The 19,634-nt window shown below is 38.5% G+C and overlaps 1 protein-coding gene across 1 annotated transcript in view; it reads left to right on the top strand.

The window, feature by feature from the left end:
- Positions 1-19,634, top strand: part of LOC142338552 (uncharacterized) — a 72,107-nt gene that overhangs the window by 16,767 nt on the left and 35,706 nt on the right. The window contains exon 3 of the mRNA XM_075388343.1: positions 12,803-13,013. Coding sequence (XP_075244458.1) covers positions 12,803-13,013 — 211 coding nt within the window. The remainder of the gene's footprint in view (positions 1-12,802; positions 13,014-19,634) is intronic.

Raw genomic sequence — 19,634 nt, 5'->3', positions numbered from 1 at the left:
CATTTTCCTCTGTTTTTTTCTTGGCTCTCAGGCACTGTAGACTCATAATTAATTTTTTTTTTCAAAATTTTGTAAAAATTCTTGTGTTTATACTCCTTACAATTATCCGATCCCACAATCTATGAATTTTCAAATGATTCACATTCTCGTTGAAACATTAAAGTAATTCAGATTTGTATTTCATGTATTTGACACAAGCGTAGCCCGTTCATTCATCGACGAACCAAAACAACAGATCTAGTACCGTTCATACTAGAGATAAGTAATTGGTCGCAATACTTCTAACAAAACTCCTGCCAGCATTTCAGTTGCTTGATTCTCAGTCGTTTTAGGTACTAGTTTATTGCCTATTTTAGCAAGTGTACAATTCACAAAGTTTGTTGCCCTCTTCTGTTTTGCTGTTTGCTGTGCGGCGAAAATCTTTTAGATTTAAATGTCCGATGCTTCTGTGCCAAAGCTTTGATTCGTTTTTTCCCACACTAAAAATTACAATAACAGGCCTCCTATGTGGTTTTGATGTTAAAAAAAAGCGCCTGGTCATCAGTTCTAGGTTCCATGAGACTTCTTTTACTGAAAAGCATTATCGAATGTCCGTCTTCAACTATTTTTGAAAACGAAAACTGAACTTTAGTTGCTTTAACTCTAAAACAAACTTTTTGTCTTCAAAATCTTCTACACTCACCTCAACTTCACCTATACCTTTGACATTTTTCTTCCCACCGTATGCGTTTTCGACTACTGTATCTAATTTTCTAGATTTTGTAAACCACTCGTTTTGATGTGCTTCGCGTGATCTGCCTGAATCGATGATTAAGTCACATTTACTTGTTTAAAATAAATTGTTTTGATCATTTGTTAAGCATGAAGCTTGACCAGCAAGACTGTTTTGCTTGAATTCACACACTTAAGCTACAGGAATTTTGCATACTGAACACTGTGCACTGTTCTTTTTGAAAGATTTTGCTATCACTTGTCCTGTTTTTAGGCAGAGATAACAAGTAGCAACGTGCTCTTTTCTTATAGTAGCAACGTGCTGTTAAAATTCAGTAACCTCTCGATGGTATCTGTTTTCATCGACGTTCGCTAGTCACTTTGCAGCTCAAAGAAATTTTTAGTTGGTCTGAAAGTTCCTTGTATCACAAATTGCTCGTATAGACCCTGAGGACCATTCAGGATCATCACATTTAACAAGGTTTCCGAAACTTGTTAATCCGCAAGAACAAGTCTTTTGACCAGTTCTTGGGCTTAGATGAAATACTTAGACATCGTCTTGCAGCTGCAATCGGGCCAACTATTTCTTGCTATTTCTTGCTTTGAAATCGTTCTTCCAAAAGTTCCAGGCTTTTTAACTATCCCCAAGTCCTTTCTCGTTGGCACATTCATGTCTGATTGACATCCGGCTTGAAGACTCGAATGTCATTGACAGATTTGGTTAAATTTGACTGTTACAATTCTCACTTTCAGCAAGTTTTTCTTGAAACAGTCTCCGATGTTTTTATCGTTTCTCTTTTGAAAAAATTTTGCTAAGAATTTTGCTCTCTGGAAATTTTTCTTTCTTCTTTCCCCACTAAAGCGTCGTAAAGATCCTTCATCTCAACGAATGCTGCAAATTGCGTGGACCACGTAGCAAAGTCATCATGAAGATCCTTCAAGGTCATCTAGTTCTTGTTGTTGGCTGACTCAATTGCTCAGCATTTTGATCACTTGAGCTTTGGTAACTTAATCTTTGATGGAATACAATCTTGAGATGTCAAAAAATATCGAGTAAAAAATTTACTAGCAATCACTACTCGAGGCCCAACAACTGTCAAACTGGAACCTCAGCGAAGCGAGTTCGCGTACCAGAAATGGCTAGGAAAACAAACTAATTTTAAAGTTACCGTACAAGTAACTTTAAACGAAATGTCACTTACAATCACGATATACACTTTTTTTTCAATTTTTAAATTTGATGTCACAATTTGCGTTAGCGCATTTTTTGCTGAAGTTCCAATTGGTCTCATAATAGATGATTCCCAATGCTAACATAAATTTCTAGGACTGTACATCGAGATAATAGCAAATTTGTCCCTCAAAAGTGAGGCTCTAAGCTACAGTATTTATCAAGTTATTTTTCATAAGTCTTATGAATATAAATCTCAATTCTTGAAATTGATTGTTTTCTGAACCTAATGTCTTCATCTTTTTAGCCCATTCTATTATGATGATTTTATTCCTCAATTTTATCGATTTCATCTTATGAGCACATTAAATTTGGCCAATTTTCACCATCCTAATAGAACTCTTCGCGTCACAATGTCAGCCAATCTGATTGAACAGAGTTGGATAAATCTCAAACAAGAAAGTTGAACCAGTGAAAATACATTAAACATATATTACTGAAACTAAACTTTTATTAATCCCAACATTCGTGAGTGCATCAGTTTTATTCAACTTGCGACAAATTTGGGAAAAATGAAGCAAAAAATGTTTTACATGATCCTAAAGCCGTTGAATAAAAACTTAAAGTGTTCAAATCAAAATCTATTCACCCATTCCGGAGTAGTTTTACATAGGCTTAAAAATTTGACTCTAATTAAACAAAAAATGTCGAACTATGTTGAACAGCATTTAAATGGAGAGATTTTGTTCGCATTTTTTCAAATTGGTCAATGCGACGTTTTTAAAGGCGAGAAAACAAAAACACTACAATCTTTATTTAATTCTAAATCACATACATTCTCTGAAAGTAAAACGAATGAATTAGGTCAACATCAAAAATAGTTCGGAAAAAATCTTAATGGAATCGTAGCAATTAAATTTTTGTAAAATTTTTGGTTTTGGTTGTGTAGAAGTAGGCTTTCAGTCTTTGTTTGTTTTGGGTAACTTGAGTGTTCTTTTTTTCTGCTTACTTGTCTTACTTTCGAGCGCAGCTTCCTTCATTCAGCCTTATGTTCCTTCAAAATTTTCAAAAAATCAACCACATTGTAAAAAGAATTATGCGAAAACAAAGGAAAAATGAGTGAACAAAAATCGATACGAATAATTTTTTTTGCAGTATGCTAATATTATCGTGCATTGGACACCCGAGTAGAAAACAAAAGTTAATCCTGCAAGATCTTGTAAGATTCTTGCACGATTCTTACAATACGTTGATAAAATTTAAAGATTCCTACAAGATATTACAAGATCAAATTTCTCTTACAAGATAACTATAAGATTATTTTTTTCTTGGACTCTTTGAAAATTAACATTTTGCTGCAAAATCTTTCAAGAATAATTTTCTTAAAATAAACTACCCTGGACCCCGGCTTAGGTAAAAAATGCCCACTAACAACCAAAAGAGACATATCCTCAAAATTTCTACAAGATTAAGGATTGAATTTAACGAAAAACAAAAAGACAAATAAAAAAAGATTTTCTGTAAAATCAGCGTCTCATTTAACTTTATTAACTAGTATTGACTTCGCTGAAAAGTAAAAATCCGCAGAAACTTGATGTTAAGTTCTTGTTTTTGAGTTTCTGTGAACTTTTCAATTCTCAGTTTCAAAGTGTACGTAATTCGGCCAGTGTTTCAACAAGTAGCTATCAGACTTTCGTCCCTCATAATTTTCTATGGAGTCGCAATTTCAATTAGGTCCCAGAGAGCATTGACATTTGGCTTTTTAAAATGACCTGTTGTGCTAATAATGTAAAAGTAGTACAACAGTTACTGTGGTGGTAGTTCAACTACAATAGTAGTAGTAGTAGTAGTAGTAGTAGTAGTAGTAGTAGTAGTAGTAGTAGTAGTAGTAGTAGTAGTAGTAGTAGTAAAAGTAGTAGTAGTAGTAGTAGTAGTAGTAGTAGTAGTAGTAGTAGTAGTAGTAGTAGTAGTAGTAGTAGTAGTAGTAGTAGTAGTAGTAGTAGTAGTAGTAGTAGTAGTAGTAGTAGTAGTAGTAGTAGTAGTAGTAGTAGTAGTAGTAGTAGTAGTAGTAGTAGTAGTAGTAGTAGTAGTAGTAGTAGTAGTAGTAGTAGTAGTAGTAGTAGTAGTAGTAGTAGTAGTAGTAGTAGTAGTAGTAGTAGTAGTAGTAGTAGTAGTAGTAGTAGTAGTAGTAGTAGTAGTAGTAGTAGTAGTAGTAGTAGTAGTAGTAGTGGGGGACAAAATCCAACCTCACCTCCACGTGGTGTCCCCTGGGGGTAGGTCATGTGCTGCGGCTCTACGCTCACATGGTCGAGCTAACGAGGCACTGGTCTTCTAGTTTGTGGCGCAACTAGTCGTATCTCAGCCTTCAAACACCAAAGCAATGAGTACAATCAACCATGGCCCCGAGTCCCGGGTAAGGAGTGCTAAGAATCTCCCGAGGAACCAACTCAGAATTGCAACTTTAAACGTCAGAACACTGACCCAAGCCGGATCTCTAGAGGCTTTGAAAATGGATCTGGCGCGATACAAGTTGGATATTCTGGGAGTGCAGGAGACGAGATTGCAGGAGCAAGAAATTGATCTCGGAGACCACAAGCTCTACCTGTCTGACTCGTGGTTGTCTGGTGTAAAGTCGAGACAAGGAGGAGTGGGCGTTGCTGTAAAAAAGTCATTGATAAACAGCATCGTAGAACAAGTGGCTCTAAGTGAACGTATTTGCTACGTCAAGTTCGCGGCTCAGAGGAGAGCCAATCTAGCTGTTGTTGTCTGCTACGCACCTACGAATGAAGCTAGTCTCCAAGAGAAGGATTTGTTTTGGAGTCAACTTTCAGACCTAGTTTCCAGTTTCAAACATAGGGAGCGTATTTGTGTCATCGGTGACCTCAATGCAGAGCCTGGACACCAGTTGAATGACACCATGAGCTGCAGAGGCCCGTTTGGAATGGGTGAAGAAAATGAAAACTCTGAAAAGTTGTTATCATTTTGCACTTCACACAAATTGCTCGTAGGTGGTACATGGTTCCAGCATCGACAAGTGCATCGGTACACCTTCAACCCTCCCGATCCGAGTTGTCGAAAAAAGATGCTGGATCACATTCTGTTTGCAGAGAGATACAGAGGATGTCTGACGAATGTGAGGTCCAGAAGAGGGAAAACCACAATTACCGATCACGAAATGGTCATTGCGGAAGTATCTATGAAACTTTTGTCTAAAAAGTCATGCTTCACGCCCAGAATCAGTTCTGCAAAGCTGCAAGATGAAACAACGCGTGACTTATTCACGCAGGAGGTCAAGTTACATCTTGATAAGAGCGGCGATTTCGAGAATACAGAGCAGTCTTGGGACAATTTTCGAAAAGCCCTGAACCAAGCAGCAGTGAAATGCCTCCTTCCGGACAAGCGAGTGAACAAACCTTGGATTTCTCCAGATTCTCTGGAACTTATCCGGAAACGAGCCGATCTACAGTTAAAGAAACACAGCAGCGCGGAGGCGCTGTTAGAGTTCACAAACTGCTGTAAGGAAGTCAGAAAAGCTCTACGTGCAGACAAACGGGCATGGCTTGAACGCAAAGGCCAAGAAGTGCAGAGCTTCGCGGACAGAGGCAACTTAAAGGAGGTTTTTGGGGCATCACAGCAGATTTGCCGAAACTGGAGGCCCCAGTTGACCAAATTAGTTTCAAGCACTGGCGTCAACTTACGGACGAAAGAGGAACGACTTGAACGCTGGACGGAACATTTTAGTCAACTCCTGAATCCCTCAACATTCAGTTGCAGTACGAGATTGGATCCCGAAGAAGCAGCTGAAAGCTTGCCGATTGACCTGAGCCCAATTCGATTTGAAGAAGTGCTTGAAGCTGTCCGCAGGTTGAAGAATGGCAAGGCAAGTGGACCCGATAACATTTCCTGTGAGATGTTGAAAGCACACAAGGGTATTGTCGAGTGGCTCTGGGACATCATAGATAAATGTTGGTCGACGGAAGTTCTGCCCGATGACTGGAAGGTAGCAGAAATTGTCCCATTATACAAGAGTAAAGGAAAGAGGTCAGAGTGTTCGAACCACCGAGGGATCTCTCTATTGTCAGTACCAGGCAAAGTGTTCGCTTCCGTTACTCTCAATCGATGCAAAGATTCAGTGGATCGCGTCTTAAGGGAAGAGCAGTGCGGCTTCAGAAAAAGCAGAGGATGCGCCGATCAACTCTTTGCCCTGCGTCAAATAATAGAGAAATCAATGGCGTTTCAATTGGATATTAGCTTTTGTTTCATAGACTTTCGAGCGGCATTCGATTCTGTCGATCGTGAGCAGATGTACCAGATAATGAAACACTATGGTCTGCCGCAAAAAGTGATAAACATCATAAGAAACAGCTATGATGGATTCAAATGTCGAGTCAAAGCCGAAGGTGAGAAGGGACGCTTATTTGATGTCAGAACAGGCGTTAGGCAGGGTGATGTGTGGTCCCCAATCCTATTCGGCCTTGCCATCAACTACATTTTAGCTAACTCGGTGCATGGAGGATTAGACATTGGGAGATTGGTGGCTGACTTAGATTTTGCTGATGATGTTGCTCTCGTGGGGGTCTCAGACAGTGAGGTGCAAGAAAACCTACATCGAATCGAGGCCCTAGCGGAAGCCGCTGGTCTGAAGATTAATGTGGCCAAAACAAAGAATATGGGTGTAAAATGCGACAGCCCAAATGTTGTTGCAGTGCCTAGTATCCAACAGAACGTGGAGATACTCACTGGAACACATAAAGGCAAACTAGGACTCCTGGCAGAGACATCTAGCCAGTCACGACTAACCATCGGCACGGAGGTGCTGCTGGGAACGAAAAAGAAAGCGGGCTGGTTCGAAACACAAGATGGCCGGAAGCTCAGATTGAAAAGCTTAGCGGAGGCTAAGCCAGCGTTGGTAGCTTCACAACAACAATCTGCAGTAGCGGATTTAGAGTCGCTAGAAAATGAGAGTGGGTCAGCGGTGGCTGATCAAGAGTCTTTAAGATGTCAGAACTGTCAGCGGCAATTCAGTACAGTTACCGGACGCAAAGTGCACCAAACAAGATTCTGCAAAGCCGGTTTGTCAAAGAATGTCGTCGACAAGTCAAAGTTTGAGCAACTAGAGGCGAGCCTCACCTGTGACAAGTGTGAAAGGAAGTTCAAAACAGTCAATGGCCGAAAAGTTCACCAATCGAGATACTGTGGCAAACCTAAAGCAGCTGCCACACGCGTGTTTTCCTGCAAAGTACAAGATGTTATCGGAAACGAGTTTGAAAACATAGAAGCGTTCAAGTATCTCGGATCATATGTCAGCCTCAAGCATGGAGACCTCCAGGAAGTCAATTGCAAACTTGCAGAAGGTAGACAACGGTTTGCTAACTTCCAAAATCTCTGGAAGAGCAAGCAGCTCAGCGTGCACCTCAAGTGCAATTTGTACAAAGCACTCGTTTTATCAGCCGTGCTGTACAGCTCAGAGACTTGGACTCTTTCGAAATTAATGGAGAGAAAACTTGAGAGTTTCCACTGTGGTTGTCTTCGGAGAATTCTACGTGTGTCATATCTGGAGAAAGCAACGAACGATGAAATTATGTCAAGATCGCGAATGCCCCAACTATCCACGATGATCATGCTCAAACGGATAAAATGGTACGGTCACATCCAGAGAATGGAACCAGGAAGATTAGCCCGCAGTGCCTTCGATTGGGACCCGCCCGATCAATACGCCCATGCCAGACGCGCTCCTGGGGGGCAACGGAAAACGTGGATGAGTCAAATCGAAGGAGACTGTGTACGAAACAAAGTATCGTTCGCCAGATTGCAGGAGAAAGCAGCAACCGGGTCAAAGAATGCCTTCAACAATTTCGTCGTACAGCACTTCACAGAATAACCAAACAAATAACTCTTCTTGTTTTGTTTGTATTTGTATTTGTATTTGTTGCCAACCGTGCCTTTATTTCATATTTGGAATTAAAGTGTTGAAACAGTAGTAGTAGTAGTAGTAGTAGTAGTAGTAGTAGTAGTAGTAGTAGTAGTAGTAGTAGTAGTAGTAGTAGTAGTAGTAGTAGTAGTAGTAGTAGTAGTAGTAGTAGTAGTAGTAGTAGTAGTAGTAGTAGTAGTAGTAGTAGTAGTAGTAGTAGTAGTAGTAGTAGTAGTAGTAGTAGTAGTAGTAGTAGTAGTAGTAGTAGTAGTAGTAGTAGTAGTAGTAGTAGTAGTAGTAGTAGTAGTAGTAGTAGTAGTAGTAGTAGTAGTAGTAGTAGTAGTAGTAGTAGTAGTAGTAGTAGTAGTAGTAGTAGTAGTAGTAGTAGTAGTAGTAGTAGTAGTAGTAGTAGTAGTAGTAGTAGTAGTAGTAGTAGTAGTAGTAGTAGTAGTAGTAGTAGTAGTAGTAGTAGTAGTAGTAGTAGTAGTAGTAGTAGTAGTAGTAGTAGTAGTAGTAGTAGTAGTAGTAGTAGTAGTAGTAGTAGTAGTAGTAGTAGTAGTAGTAGTAGTAGTAGTAGTAGTAGTAGTAGTAGTAGTAGTAGTAGTAGTAGTAGTAGTAGTAGTAGTAGTAGTAGTAGTAGTAGTAGTAGTAGTAGTAGTAGTAGTAGTAGTAGTAGTAGTAGTAGTAGTAGTAGTAGTAGTAGTAGTAGTAGTAGTAGTAGTAGTATTAGTAGTAGTAGTAGTAGTAGTAGTAGTAGTAGTAGTAGTAGTAGTTTATCAGCCGTGCTGTACAGCTCAGAGACTTGGACTCTTTCGAAATTAATGGAGAGAAAACTTGAGAGTTTCCACTGTGGTTGTCTTCGGAGAATTCTACGTGTGTCATATCTGGAGAAAGCAACGAACGAAGAAATTATGTCAAGATCACGAATGCCCCAACTATCCACGATGACCATGCTCAAACGGATAAAATGGTGCGGACACATCCAGAGAATGGAACCAGGAAGATTAGCCCGCAGTGCCTTCGATTGGACCCGCCCGATCAATACGTCCATGCTAGACGCGCTCCTGGGGGCAACGGAAAACGTGGATGAGTCAAATCGAAGGAGACTGTGTACGAAACAAAGTATCGTTCACCAGATTGCAGGAGAAAGCAGCAACCGGGTCAAAGAATGCCTTCAACAATTTCGTCGTACAGCACTTCACAGAATAACCAAACAAATAACTCTTCTTGTTTTGTTTGTATTTGTTGCCAACCGTGCCTTTATTTCATATTTGGAATTAAAGTGTTGAAACAGTAGTAGTAGTAGTAGTAGTAGTAGTAGTAGTAGTAGTAGTAGTAGTAGTAGTAGTAGTAGTAGTAGTAGTAGTAGTAGTAGTAGTAGTAGTAGTAGTAGTAGTAGTAGTAGTAGTAGTAGTAGTAGTAGTAGTAGTAGTAGTAGTAGTAGTAGTAGTAGTAGTAGTAGTAGTAGTAGTAGTAGTAGTAGTAGTAGTAGTAGTAGTAGTAGTAGTAGTAGTAGTAGTAGTAGTAGTAGTAGTAGTAGTAGTAGTAGTAGTAGTAGTAGTAGTAGTAGTAGTAGTAGTAGTAGTAGTAGTAGTAGTAGTAGTAGTAGTAGTAGTAGTAGTAGTAGTAGTAGTAGTAGTAGTAGTAGTAGTAGTAGTAGTAGTAGTAGTAGTAGTTGTAGGAGTAGTACAAGAATGACCTGTTGAACTACTACTATATTAATGGTACAAAAGGTCATTTCAATAACCAAATGCCATTTCTCTCTGAGAAGGAATTGAAACTGTTACTCCATTGAATGGATATAAAAAGGAATAATGTCTGATAGCTACGAGAGCGCTATTTCGCACTTATTTGCTGCAACAAATGACCCTTTTTAACAGACCCGTTTTGATAACAAGGCCAGTTTCGGTCTAACCGTTGATTTTGCAGCGCAAAAATTATTCGGTTGTCATTTAATTATGTCCTTTTTGTGAAATTTTTGCATCTTTCCCCTTCCCAATTACAGACAAATCTGTTATTACAAGCAATTAGTGAGTTAAAATTGACAAAAAGTCCTATTTATGTTAGGATGAGGCCAACAAATTTTTGTTTTTTCTGAGTAAAACTCACAGTTTTTGTTAATCCAAAAAATGTTTTGGTTGTTTTTTATTGATTTCTCAAGTTTTGCCAACACTCAACGTCTATTTTGTAGTCTAATGATTGAAACTAAATGTTCGAAGGACTTATTTACTATCTACGCGGCTATCAAAGAAATAACCTAACGGTTTCAGTTGATATCTAAGGATTTTTCGCTACTATCAATCAATGATTGGTCAAATTCATCATTTAGTTTTGATATATCAACTTTCTCGTCTCTCTAGATATTTTTCGTTAAATTTCGGAACAGTTTTTAGTTTTCTTTTTTTTTGGAAGAGCAGAAATAACCAGATCAGTTTTGGTTTAATTGCTGGGTTTTCAATTCAAATTTTATTCAAATTGTAATGGGATGCTGTTGTTTCATTTTTTTCGCCTTTGTGATTTTGATGTTAATTTCGCACCACAGTCATTTCAAACCACAAGTCAATTATTGATGAGTTAAATATACAAGCAAATGAAACTCAGTGAGCATGCATTATTTTTTTAAGCAAAAATCTTATCATTTTTTGGCTTCAAAACTGTGTTTACGTAAAAACAAATGATACAAACAAAAATTGTGCCTGCGTTAATGGTTTTTATGAAGTATTTGGACATGGCTTCATCAATTTCAAGTCAAATAGGCAGGAACGACTTGTCCAATTTACTGGGTTTTGGTTGAAAGCATCATTTTGTTAACAATTATGATTGTGAGAAAATTTCTCGACAAACCAGGAGGTCACATATTTCTGAAAAGTTGCATATCGCTTCATTGGCGCTGAAAGAAGACGAAAATGATAATTCATTGTTTTTAGTTGATAGATTGTGATTTTAAACATTGTTTTTTTTTTGTATAAATTGATTGTTTTTTTACTGTATTTGTTCCCTTTGTATTCAAAAGACATTCTGAGTATTTAATGGTCTCAATTGTTTGTCATGGAGGCGTAAATGAGCGCATTTGTTGATTGCAGATGACATCTAATGGTGTTCATATCTTTGAATTTATATGTTTTCGAAAAGGAAAAACATTTTTTTTTTAGTTCAGCCGTTTCTTGTCTAAATGTTAATATTTCTCAACAAAGCCCTGCCCTATATCTTTGCTGAAGAATTGCAAGTTAGTTTTGACTTTGTTACTATTTCTTTTCTAAAAGAGCTAGGTTTTGAGTTTTGGTCGTACATAAGCCTTGTTTTTTTTTTATTTTGTTGTCTTTCTAGTCTGACAGTCTGCCTAATAGCAGGTATCATTGGCCACCTACTGAGATTTTTAAATTTTTCTAATGATTTGAGTTTAAAGTGCTTTTTAAACGAATACCCAATGGTTTTTGAACATTTCATGATTTTTCTGAAATTTTTCCGTCTCTTCCTCATTTGGTAAGCAATTAAACCAAACATGTGATTGAGAATGGTCATAACCTTAATGCAAATTACCGAACTCCTTGTTACCGTAAGTCTTGTTAAAGAACAAAGTAAGGTAATTACTTCGAGTTTTTACCTAGCCGTTAGTTTACTCCAATAGTTTAAAATAAATTTACCTCATTTTTTTGGTGTTCACTTTTTGTTGTCATTTTTGTTTAGCGGCATTTCCAAGTGTAGGTACAGACTCATGGAGGACTATTAGTGTGCTCTTACTAATATTGTTACAGATAATTAGTGAGTTTAAAATAACAGGAGGTCCCATTTTGTTAAAATGCGGCCACCAAACTTCTGTTTCAAGTAATGTTTTTGTTCTTTTTGCTGATTTCTTCAGTTTTGCCAACACTTGATGTTAGTTTTGTAGTCTTATGATTAAGACCAAATGTTCAAAAGACTGGTTTACCATCTACGCAGCTATCAAAGAAAGTATCTAATGCTTCCAGTTTATATCTAATGATTTTTTGCTACTAAAAATGATAATTGTTCAAAATTCATCATCTTTAGATGTATCATTTTTTTGGGTCTCTTCAGCTAGTGTGGTAAATTTCTGCTTTTCATAAGTCTGCTTTTTTTTGAGTAACCGAACTTTTTAAATTTCTTTCTGCTTCTGCACATACATAAGCGGCATCGGAGCAAGACTGAACAGTTTTGCTCAAGAGCAATTCAACTTGACAAACAGTTGGCAAATGGTCAAATCACTTAACAAATAAGTCAACTCTTAAGATAAAGCAGATATGGCAGATGGAGTATATTACCATATTAGTTGATTGAATGACACCAGGTAGCTAAAGTGTAATGGTCCTATTCCTCTTTGCCTTTGACAAAATTGTAGCGTTATTCAGTTTGTTTTCGTTTCCAAAATTATGAGATATCTTTTTTTAAAACAAGTTTTGGAGAGATTTGTGGTTCTTCGGAATTGTGAACGATAAGGGAGCATACATGCTGACTACATTGCAAGCAGTAGTGAGCGCAGTAGTTGCGCGTAAAATTTTCTTGGAAGACTAATGGTGGATCCATGAAATACCCTAACTTGACTTTGTTGGTAATAAAAAAGAGTAATGGTTGGCCCATGAAAACTTCTTGCTCGACCTTAACTGGTTAAGAAAAAACTAATAGCTGACCCATGAAAAGACCTTGCTCGACTTTAACTGGTTGTGAAAAGACTAATCATGGGCACGTGCTCGACTCTATTTGGTTATTCAAAACTCGACCTGGATCCATGAAAAGACCTTAGCCGGTTTTATTCTTTTTCCCTCATTTTGGGTCGAGCTAAAATCATAAGTAAAATTTTGGGTCCCGCTGAAGTCTTTTGAGAAAAATCTGAGTCGAGATAAAATCCAGCATGTCTAAAAACCCAGATAAAATCTTTTCATAGCTCAAATGAGTCGAGTATGGTCTTTTCATTGTAAGTTTTGTTCGAGAATTGTCTTTTCATAAGTCTGTATCTAGACCTGGGTTTGATCTGTGACAACTTTTTGCAACAGGTCAAGCAATATGTGTGCCTTGACCTTGAGAACCAAACGACTGTAATTACTTGTCCGGGTACTGTAACACTTTCTGGATCTTTCAACCCTCGAGACACTGTCTATATAACCGGACTGCAGCCAGGTCAAGGAATCAATTTCCGCATCCAACAACTGGAAACTCAGGGCGTGCGCAATGAGACCGATTGTGCCAGACCGTCCCTTTGTTCAGGTAAATATTGTCAAACTTTATTCCCAACGTTGCTCGTTTTAGCGAGTATGGTATTGTTTCTTTTTCGATCTGAGACCAATTTTTTCGTGGTTTTGTTGGAGCAAGTGTAGCCTGAAAAGATGTGTTGTTCTCAGACCTTTTCGTTCAAATTTTATGTATTGTCCTAATGAAACTTATGTTTGCGGTAACTCTGCTTTACCCAGGATGAGGTGCGCGACCCAAACCGGCCCTGATCACACAGACTTGGATCGCGCACGGGGGTTACACCGCGACCGCTTAACAGAGTCTGGCATCACTGACTACGGTCTGGATTGTCTGATCAGTGCCCCATCCAGAGTCTGCACGGTCTGATCAGGGCACTACCTACGGTCTGGAGAGTCTGATCAGAGCCCCGCCCACAGTCTTGGTAGTCTGATCATAGCGTGGTCTAGGGTCTGGAGAGTTTTTTTGGTATGATCTGGATACTCTGAACAGAGCTCTTTCCATGGTCTGTAGGGTCTGATCAGAAACCTTTTTAGAGTCTGGAAAGTCTGATCATGACCAAAAGGTCCAACCCAATACGGCCACTCACCTGAAAAGAAGAAGAGTTAGTTAACCCCCGAGGGGACTGTTTTTGAAGAGCACTTCCCAATGTTACTTGATGAACATTAAAGATCACGCTAAAGTCTAAGTTCTGGTAATTGTCGCTGAGCTGAAAAATTTTCTGTCTTTAGAACTAATTTTTTTGTTACTGAAGAACCCAAAAATCATATACATAAAATGACCCGTACCGAACTCCAAGTGTAAATCAGTACTGGGCAATTGTAAATGCAATTCTGCCATTTATTATATTTTGCTCACTTTCGCGCTTGGAATTCGCTTCTTTCAAGCGTATATTAACGGCGCAAAAGTAAATATGTCAACAGTCGTGGTGGCGCAGAAAAGAGAAAACGGCGAGGGAGAGAGAGATGGTGGGTTCAATCCCCGTACGGAAATTTATTTTTACACTTGGCCCAATTCGGGCCATTGTAAAATCAGACTGAATGCAAGTCTGACAAGTTAAAAAGTGACATGAATCAGTCTATGATTCAGTAATGATGAGGAATTGCATTTATACTGGCCCAGTACTGAAACGCACTTGGAGTTAGGTACGGGGACGTCTATTTCTCGAGTGTCAGTCTGGGTACCCTCAGTGCGCGACCGAAGTGGGTGTGGAACCCCCGTGCGCAACACAAGTCGGTCTGGCACCTCCAATGCGCAACTCAGGTAGGTCTGGCACCCACAGTGCGCTACTAATGTTCGTCTGGCACCCCCAGTGCGCGACTCTCGTCAGTCTAGTACCCCCAGTGCGCGACACAAACCTGTCTGATCAGAGCCGATATTGGTCTGCACGGTCTATGATCAGAGCTGGCTTGGGTCGCGCACCTCATCCTGGGTATCCATTCTTTAATTAATAAGAGTTTGTAAAATGTTTTTCTAAGAGGTTTAATAGTCAATTGGACAAGTGCGTACCAATTTTATCCCTATTCTCAATAACATGCAACCTTTTGAAAAAAAACATACTTTGATCATCAAGACTCGTGAACGCCAATTTGATTTCACGAACCCCTGCAATAAATGCGGACTGCCAGCAGTGAAATCGTTTTTCAAGAAACTCCACAGGAAACATGCAAGATCAAAATCTAAGTCTCCAAGACCAGTTTTATCAAAATCTCCAAGACCAGTTTTTGTGATAAAATACAACCTTTTTAACCTAACGCTGTCGTCTTTCTTTCCGGTCGATCAGTAGATTGCATAGAATTAGCTCTACTACCAAGTTGAGAGGGAGCATTCGTTCCATTTTACCCATCGTTTTCCACATTTTTGAATGTGAACTATGGTTACGAAAGAATTGTTTCTAAATTGCTTTAAATTTTTGTCCCTCAAATTCCATATTCTGAAACTAGGATATTTAACAGTTTGCGGAGTTCAATTTTTACCCACTACGTCCCTAGCATCCACAAATAACCAAGTAATTAATATTGGTTGAAGTAGCTGCTAACCCGACCTCAAAAACGCTTTGAAAACAAAAAAGAGAGCCGACATTGATTATATAAAACAATATTATTTCAGAGAAAGACCACATTCACATATATTAAAAAAGGGCTCTATATTATAACTAAGAGCTTTAATATAATTTACAATTTTAAAAAAATTCGTTGTGTTATTTAGATAAAACCGCTATAATAATATTAAAAATTTCCTGATCAACTCAAAAAGACAAACTTGTAAAGCTGGCAAATAAATCAGAACATAATAGAGTCCAACGGGCGTTCATTTGATGATATATGAGTTATTGTTTTATAATTTTCTGAAAAATCCTTCTGTATGAAAACTGATCAACAATTATTGCATATTTCTTATCAGCTTTTTGAAATCAACTTCCCATAACACTACATTTTGTTAGAGTCCGTTATTTAGAGTTCGTTTTTCGAGTCCGTTATTTTTTTAATGAAAAATTGAGGTTAGTTTTGAAATTTTCCGCAGTTAAATTAAAATCAATTATTTACTTATCCGAACCCTAATTTTCGGACTGGGGTAGCAATTAAGACTAGCTTTGAAGATGGATTAGTGCCCATTTAGCAAAATAAATGCCAAGATAATGAATTCAACTTGTGGACTATCGTGACAAACTTTCGTCGCCATTTTGAACATTCTGAAACAGTGGCTTTTCACAAAAAAGACAAAGGGGACTTTAGTGGCAACATTTATAACATTGCGCCACAAAATAAAGCATTTTGGAACTTTTTGTTAATCTAATCAAATTCCATTCAGTAAGGGCGCTAGTATGCAATTAAATCAAATGTTACAAAATTTGCGATTCGAATGGTAAAGCAAGCAAAACTTTACTTATTTTATTCTATCGGCTCACCTTCTTCAAAGTTTCAGGTTGACAAGAATAAGATGGTTTCAATAAAAATTCAATGAAGCAAGTATGAGAAGCAACAAAACTAATTGCACTCATTATCAGATATATTGGTTTCAACACATGTTATTATTTTTAAAAAAAATTAATATAGGAAAAACCGTGATTCAAAATGCAAACTCATATCTATGAGTTGCTCAAAATATCCTGGATGGCCTTGCAACAACAATAACGGCAACCCCGGTTGTCCAGAGTCTAGCCTAACATTGCAACTAATTTCGTATACGAAATTTGTCTCTTGAATTTACTTTAGCTAACAACCCAAATGAAAATTGAAAACTTGCGTTTTCCGATCTCTGACAGTTTGCGGCCGTTTTCGGATCCCAAATTTTCTTTTTTGGAGGTAGAAAGATATCAGTAACGTTAAACGCACTTTGATCTTAATTCAAAACGATTTGTGTTAATAAAGGATGATTCATCTAAAAACTTTGGTACTGCTAAAAACGAAGCATCATTCTATATAAACATTATCACGCAAATTTGACTCTCAAAATTTTCACTAAATACCGCAAAAACTACGGAGTTCATAGTTAGCCATTAAATTTAGTACATCATCTCATATATCAAAGCTTGAAATATCTCCACTCAATGGGTCATTGCTTGCCTTGACCCAGAATATTGTGCAAATCCCAATACCATAAGCTACCAAAAAAGAAAACCGGAGCAAATTTTTAGTCTCCATGGGTCAATTTGTTAAGAGAACTTTGAGGGATCGGAGAAACCATGAAACCATGCAGAAAAATCACCATTAATGTATCTAATTGATAGATCTCATTGTCTAGCTCTTAACAAGAATTTGCAATGCCTGTGCACACTTCCTGTTGACGTTCCATCAGTGTCAAATTTCATGTTCTAGGTATCCATTTTTCAGGTTGTCAAGTTAATTAAAAATTGCAGGTTGAAACTTTTTACACACCAGAATCAGCGCTGTGGGATTATCTCTAGCAGGCCGTTAGCAGTTTGAAAAATTTGCAGTGAATTAAGATTATCAATAACCGAAATTTTTTTATTTCTTTAAAATTTATCGATGTACATATACGTGGTCGCTAACTGTCCTCGTTACGATTTTAATACTATTTGAAACTCAATCGAGCGCTCCAAAATACCGAATTTTGGGTTTTCGCACTTGAATTATCCCGAAGCACCAATATTTGGTCTCATCGGTAAGTCTGAAATATCCCCATTTGAAAGAACTTGAAAAGGTGCACTGCCCCTCAGAAATTAATAAAAAGTACTCCAATTACTGAATGAGCAACTATTATTTTAAGTTCTTGGGTGCCTAAGTACTAGAATTCCTTGTGGTGTGTTGGAGTGTCTAAATTGACATCAAATTTGGGTTTATGGTACCTAAAATGGTCGGATCAAAAACTGGCATAACGTACTAGGGGGAGGGGGTTCGCAGAAACGGAAAAGATCCAAAAAATGTTGGTTCATCCGACAAGTACTTTGCTAGCTATTCAATTCCCAATACAGTCCTTAACGACTCTTAGACGATCTGCTGTACTGCAAAAACATATCTCTAATTTAATTGTTATCCCATTATAATAAGAATCTCACGCAGAACACATTGCAATCGTTTTCTAGTTGTTTGGTTGTTTTTGCCTAAGAGTACTGTCCATTAAAATTTGATCAACGTCCGATAAATATAACCACAATGTTTTTGGGGGAGGGAGGAGTGGTACTTTTTGCGAGTTAGTACTTCGAAAAATGGCCAGTATAAGATTCTGCTAGCATACTCTCAACACAATTTATTTTATTGGTCCATTCTAGCTTGTCTTTCTTATCATTGGGTATTTAGCTAACTTCTTAACTGATTTTGATTACTTATTATGACTTGAAACTTTTGATTTCAAAACAGGGATCTTTTCCATTTGTGCCCCTCCCAGTACGTTACGCCCCCCCCCCCCCAGTTACAAAGCACGTGTCATTACATAATAAATCATTATGTAAAAGTATTGCACGTGCGTCTGGGGGGTGCAAATAGTATGCGCCCACTAAGCTGGGGGGCACAAACGGAAAAGATCCCAAAACAGTTTACAATTTTGCGCTAATTTCAAAACCTTGACAATCTTTTTCTACCAGAAAAAGCTTGCCTAAAATATATGTGTCAACTGCCCTAATACATAGCTCCATCAATGTTTACAAAGACTCCAGACTACCCTTGATACACGTTTTCTGATTTACATTATTTTTCTGATTTAAAATTACAATTTTTTAGGCTACAATGTTATACGCCAGAGTTCTTTTTTCAAAAGAACTTAGTTATATTGGATCTTTTCCGTTTGTGCCCCCCAGTACGTCATACTCCCCCTAGTTGAAAAGCACGTGCCATTACATAGTAAATTACCATGTAAAAGTATGGCACGTGCGTCTAAGGGTTGCAAAAATTATGCGCCCACTAAATGGGGGGGCACAAACGCAAACGATCCGTTATATTTAATGAATTACCCGTGTCAAATTTCTGCCCAAAAAAGATTTGAGATTACGGGGGGTAATTGGGGGGAATTTTAGCCAAATCCCTTAAAAAAATCTTACATCATTTTGGGAGAATATAGATGTTAATTCGATGCAAGGGTGGAGGGCAATGGGTTTAATTTGAGAAGGGTAAAATGGTTTAAGGGTAGGGGGTGTGTTTGGGCGTAAAATGATGCAAGAGTAGGGGTAATGGGGGGATCTTTTCCGTTTACGCCCCCCAGCTTTTTTATTAGCACCCACAGATGCACGTGCCATATTTTTACATAAAGGTTTACTATTTAATGACACGTGCTCTGTAACTGGGTGGTGCATAAGGTAATGGGGAGCACAAACGGAAAATATCCGGGGGGGGGGGGGGTTTAGGCAATGCAAGAGAGGAGGGTAATGCAGTAGAACGACTCAAGAGTAGGGGATAAAGTGGGCTGAAACGACTTAAGAGCAGGGGTAATGGGGAGTGAAAAGATGCATGAGTAGGGGTTAAGGGATACATTACCCCCTCACTCTTGCCTTGTTTTACCCCCATTGCCCTTCTACTCTTGCGTCTTTCTATCCCATTACCCCCTGCTCTTGCGTCATTTTACCCCCCTTGGCATCCCCCCTCTTACATCGTGTCACCTCCATAGTCGAAGAGCGTCAGCCTTGAACCCACAACCTCTGTCAACTGAGCCAGTTCGCCTTAGCCCTCAGACCACCGATGCTAGCCATACCATGTATATGCATTAAACATTTTACACCTCACTCTTACATCATTTTACCCCCTCTAAAATTACTTCCTTAGGCTAATGTTTGGGGGCTCACTGTAAAAATTCACGTTTACTCCCCATAACTTCCTCATTATTCCCCATTACTTCCCTTTTCTTGCATGGTAGTCTTACATATTTCTGGATGGTAAATTTGAGGAGTGATTTTTTTGTGGGAAGGCGGGTAATTTTGGGAGGGTGAAGTCCCATAATCCCTCCTCCCTCCTCCCCCCAACTAACCCCACTTACCCCCATTACCCACTATTCTTACATAGTTCTACCCCCCATAGACAATTACCCCCCTTTTCTTGCATCAGTTGGGGGGGGGGGGGGTCGGTGATTGGGGTAATTTCGAAACGGGTAATTCATCAGTTACAGAAGACCGAACTCAGATAGAAGTTGCTATGATAAATGTAAACGTTGACTTGTAGCGTCCCTATTTAGCGTTTACATGACATGAAA

This window comes from Convolutriloba macropyga, chromosome 4 (genome assembly GCF_964194025.1).
Source record: "Convolutriloba macropyga chromosome 4, txConMacr16.3, whole genome shotgun sequence".
Classification (NCBI taxonomy): Eukaryota; Metazoa; Xenacoelomorpha; order Acoela; family Convolutidae; genus Convolutriloba; species Convolutriloba macropyga.
The sequence above is the reverse complement of the archived record's forward strand: the minus strand, read 5'-3'. Positions and strand labels throughout refer to the sequence as shown.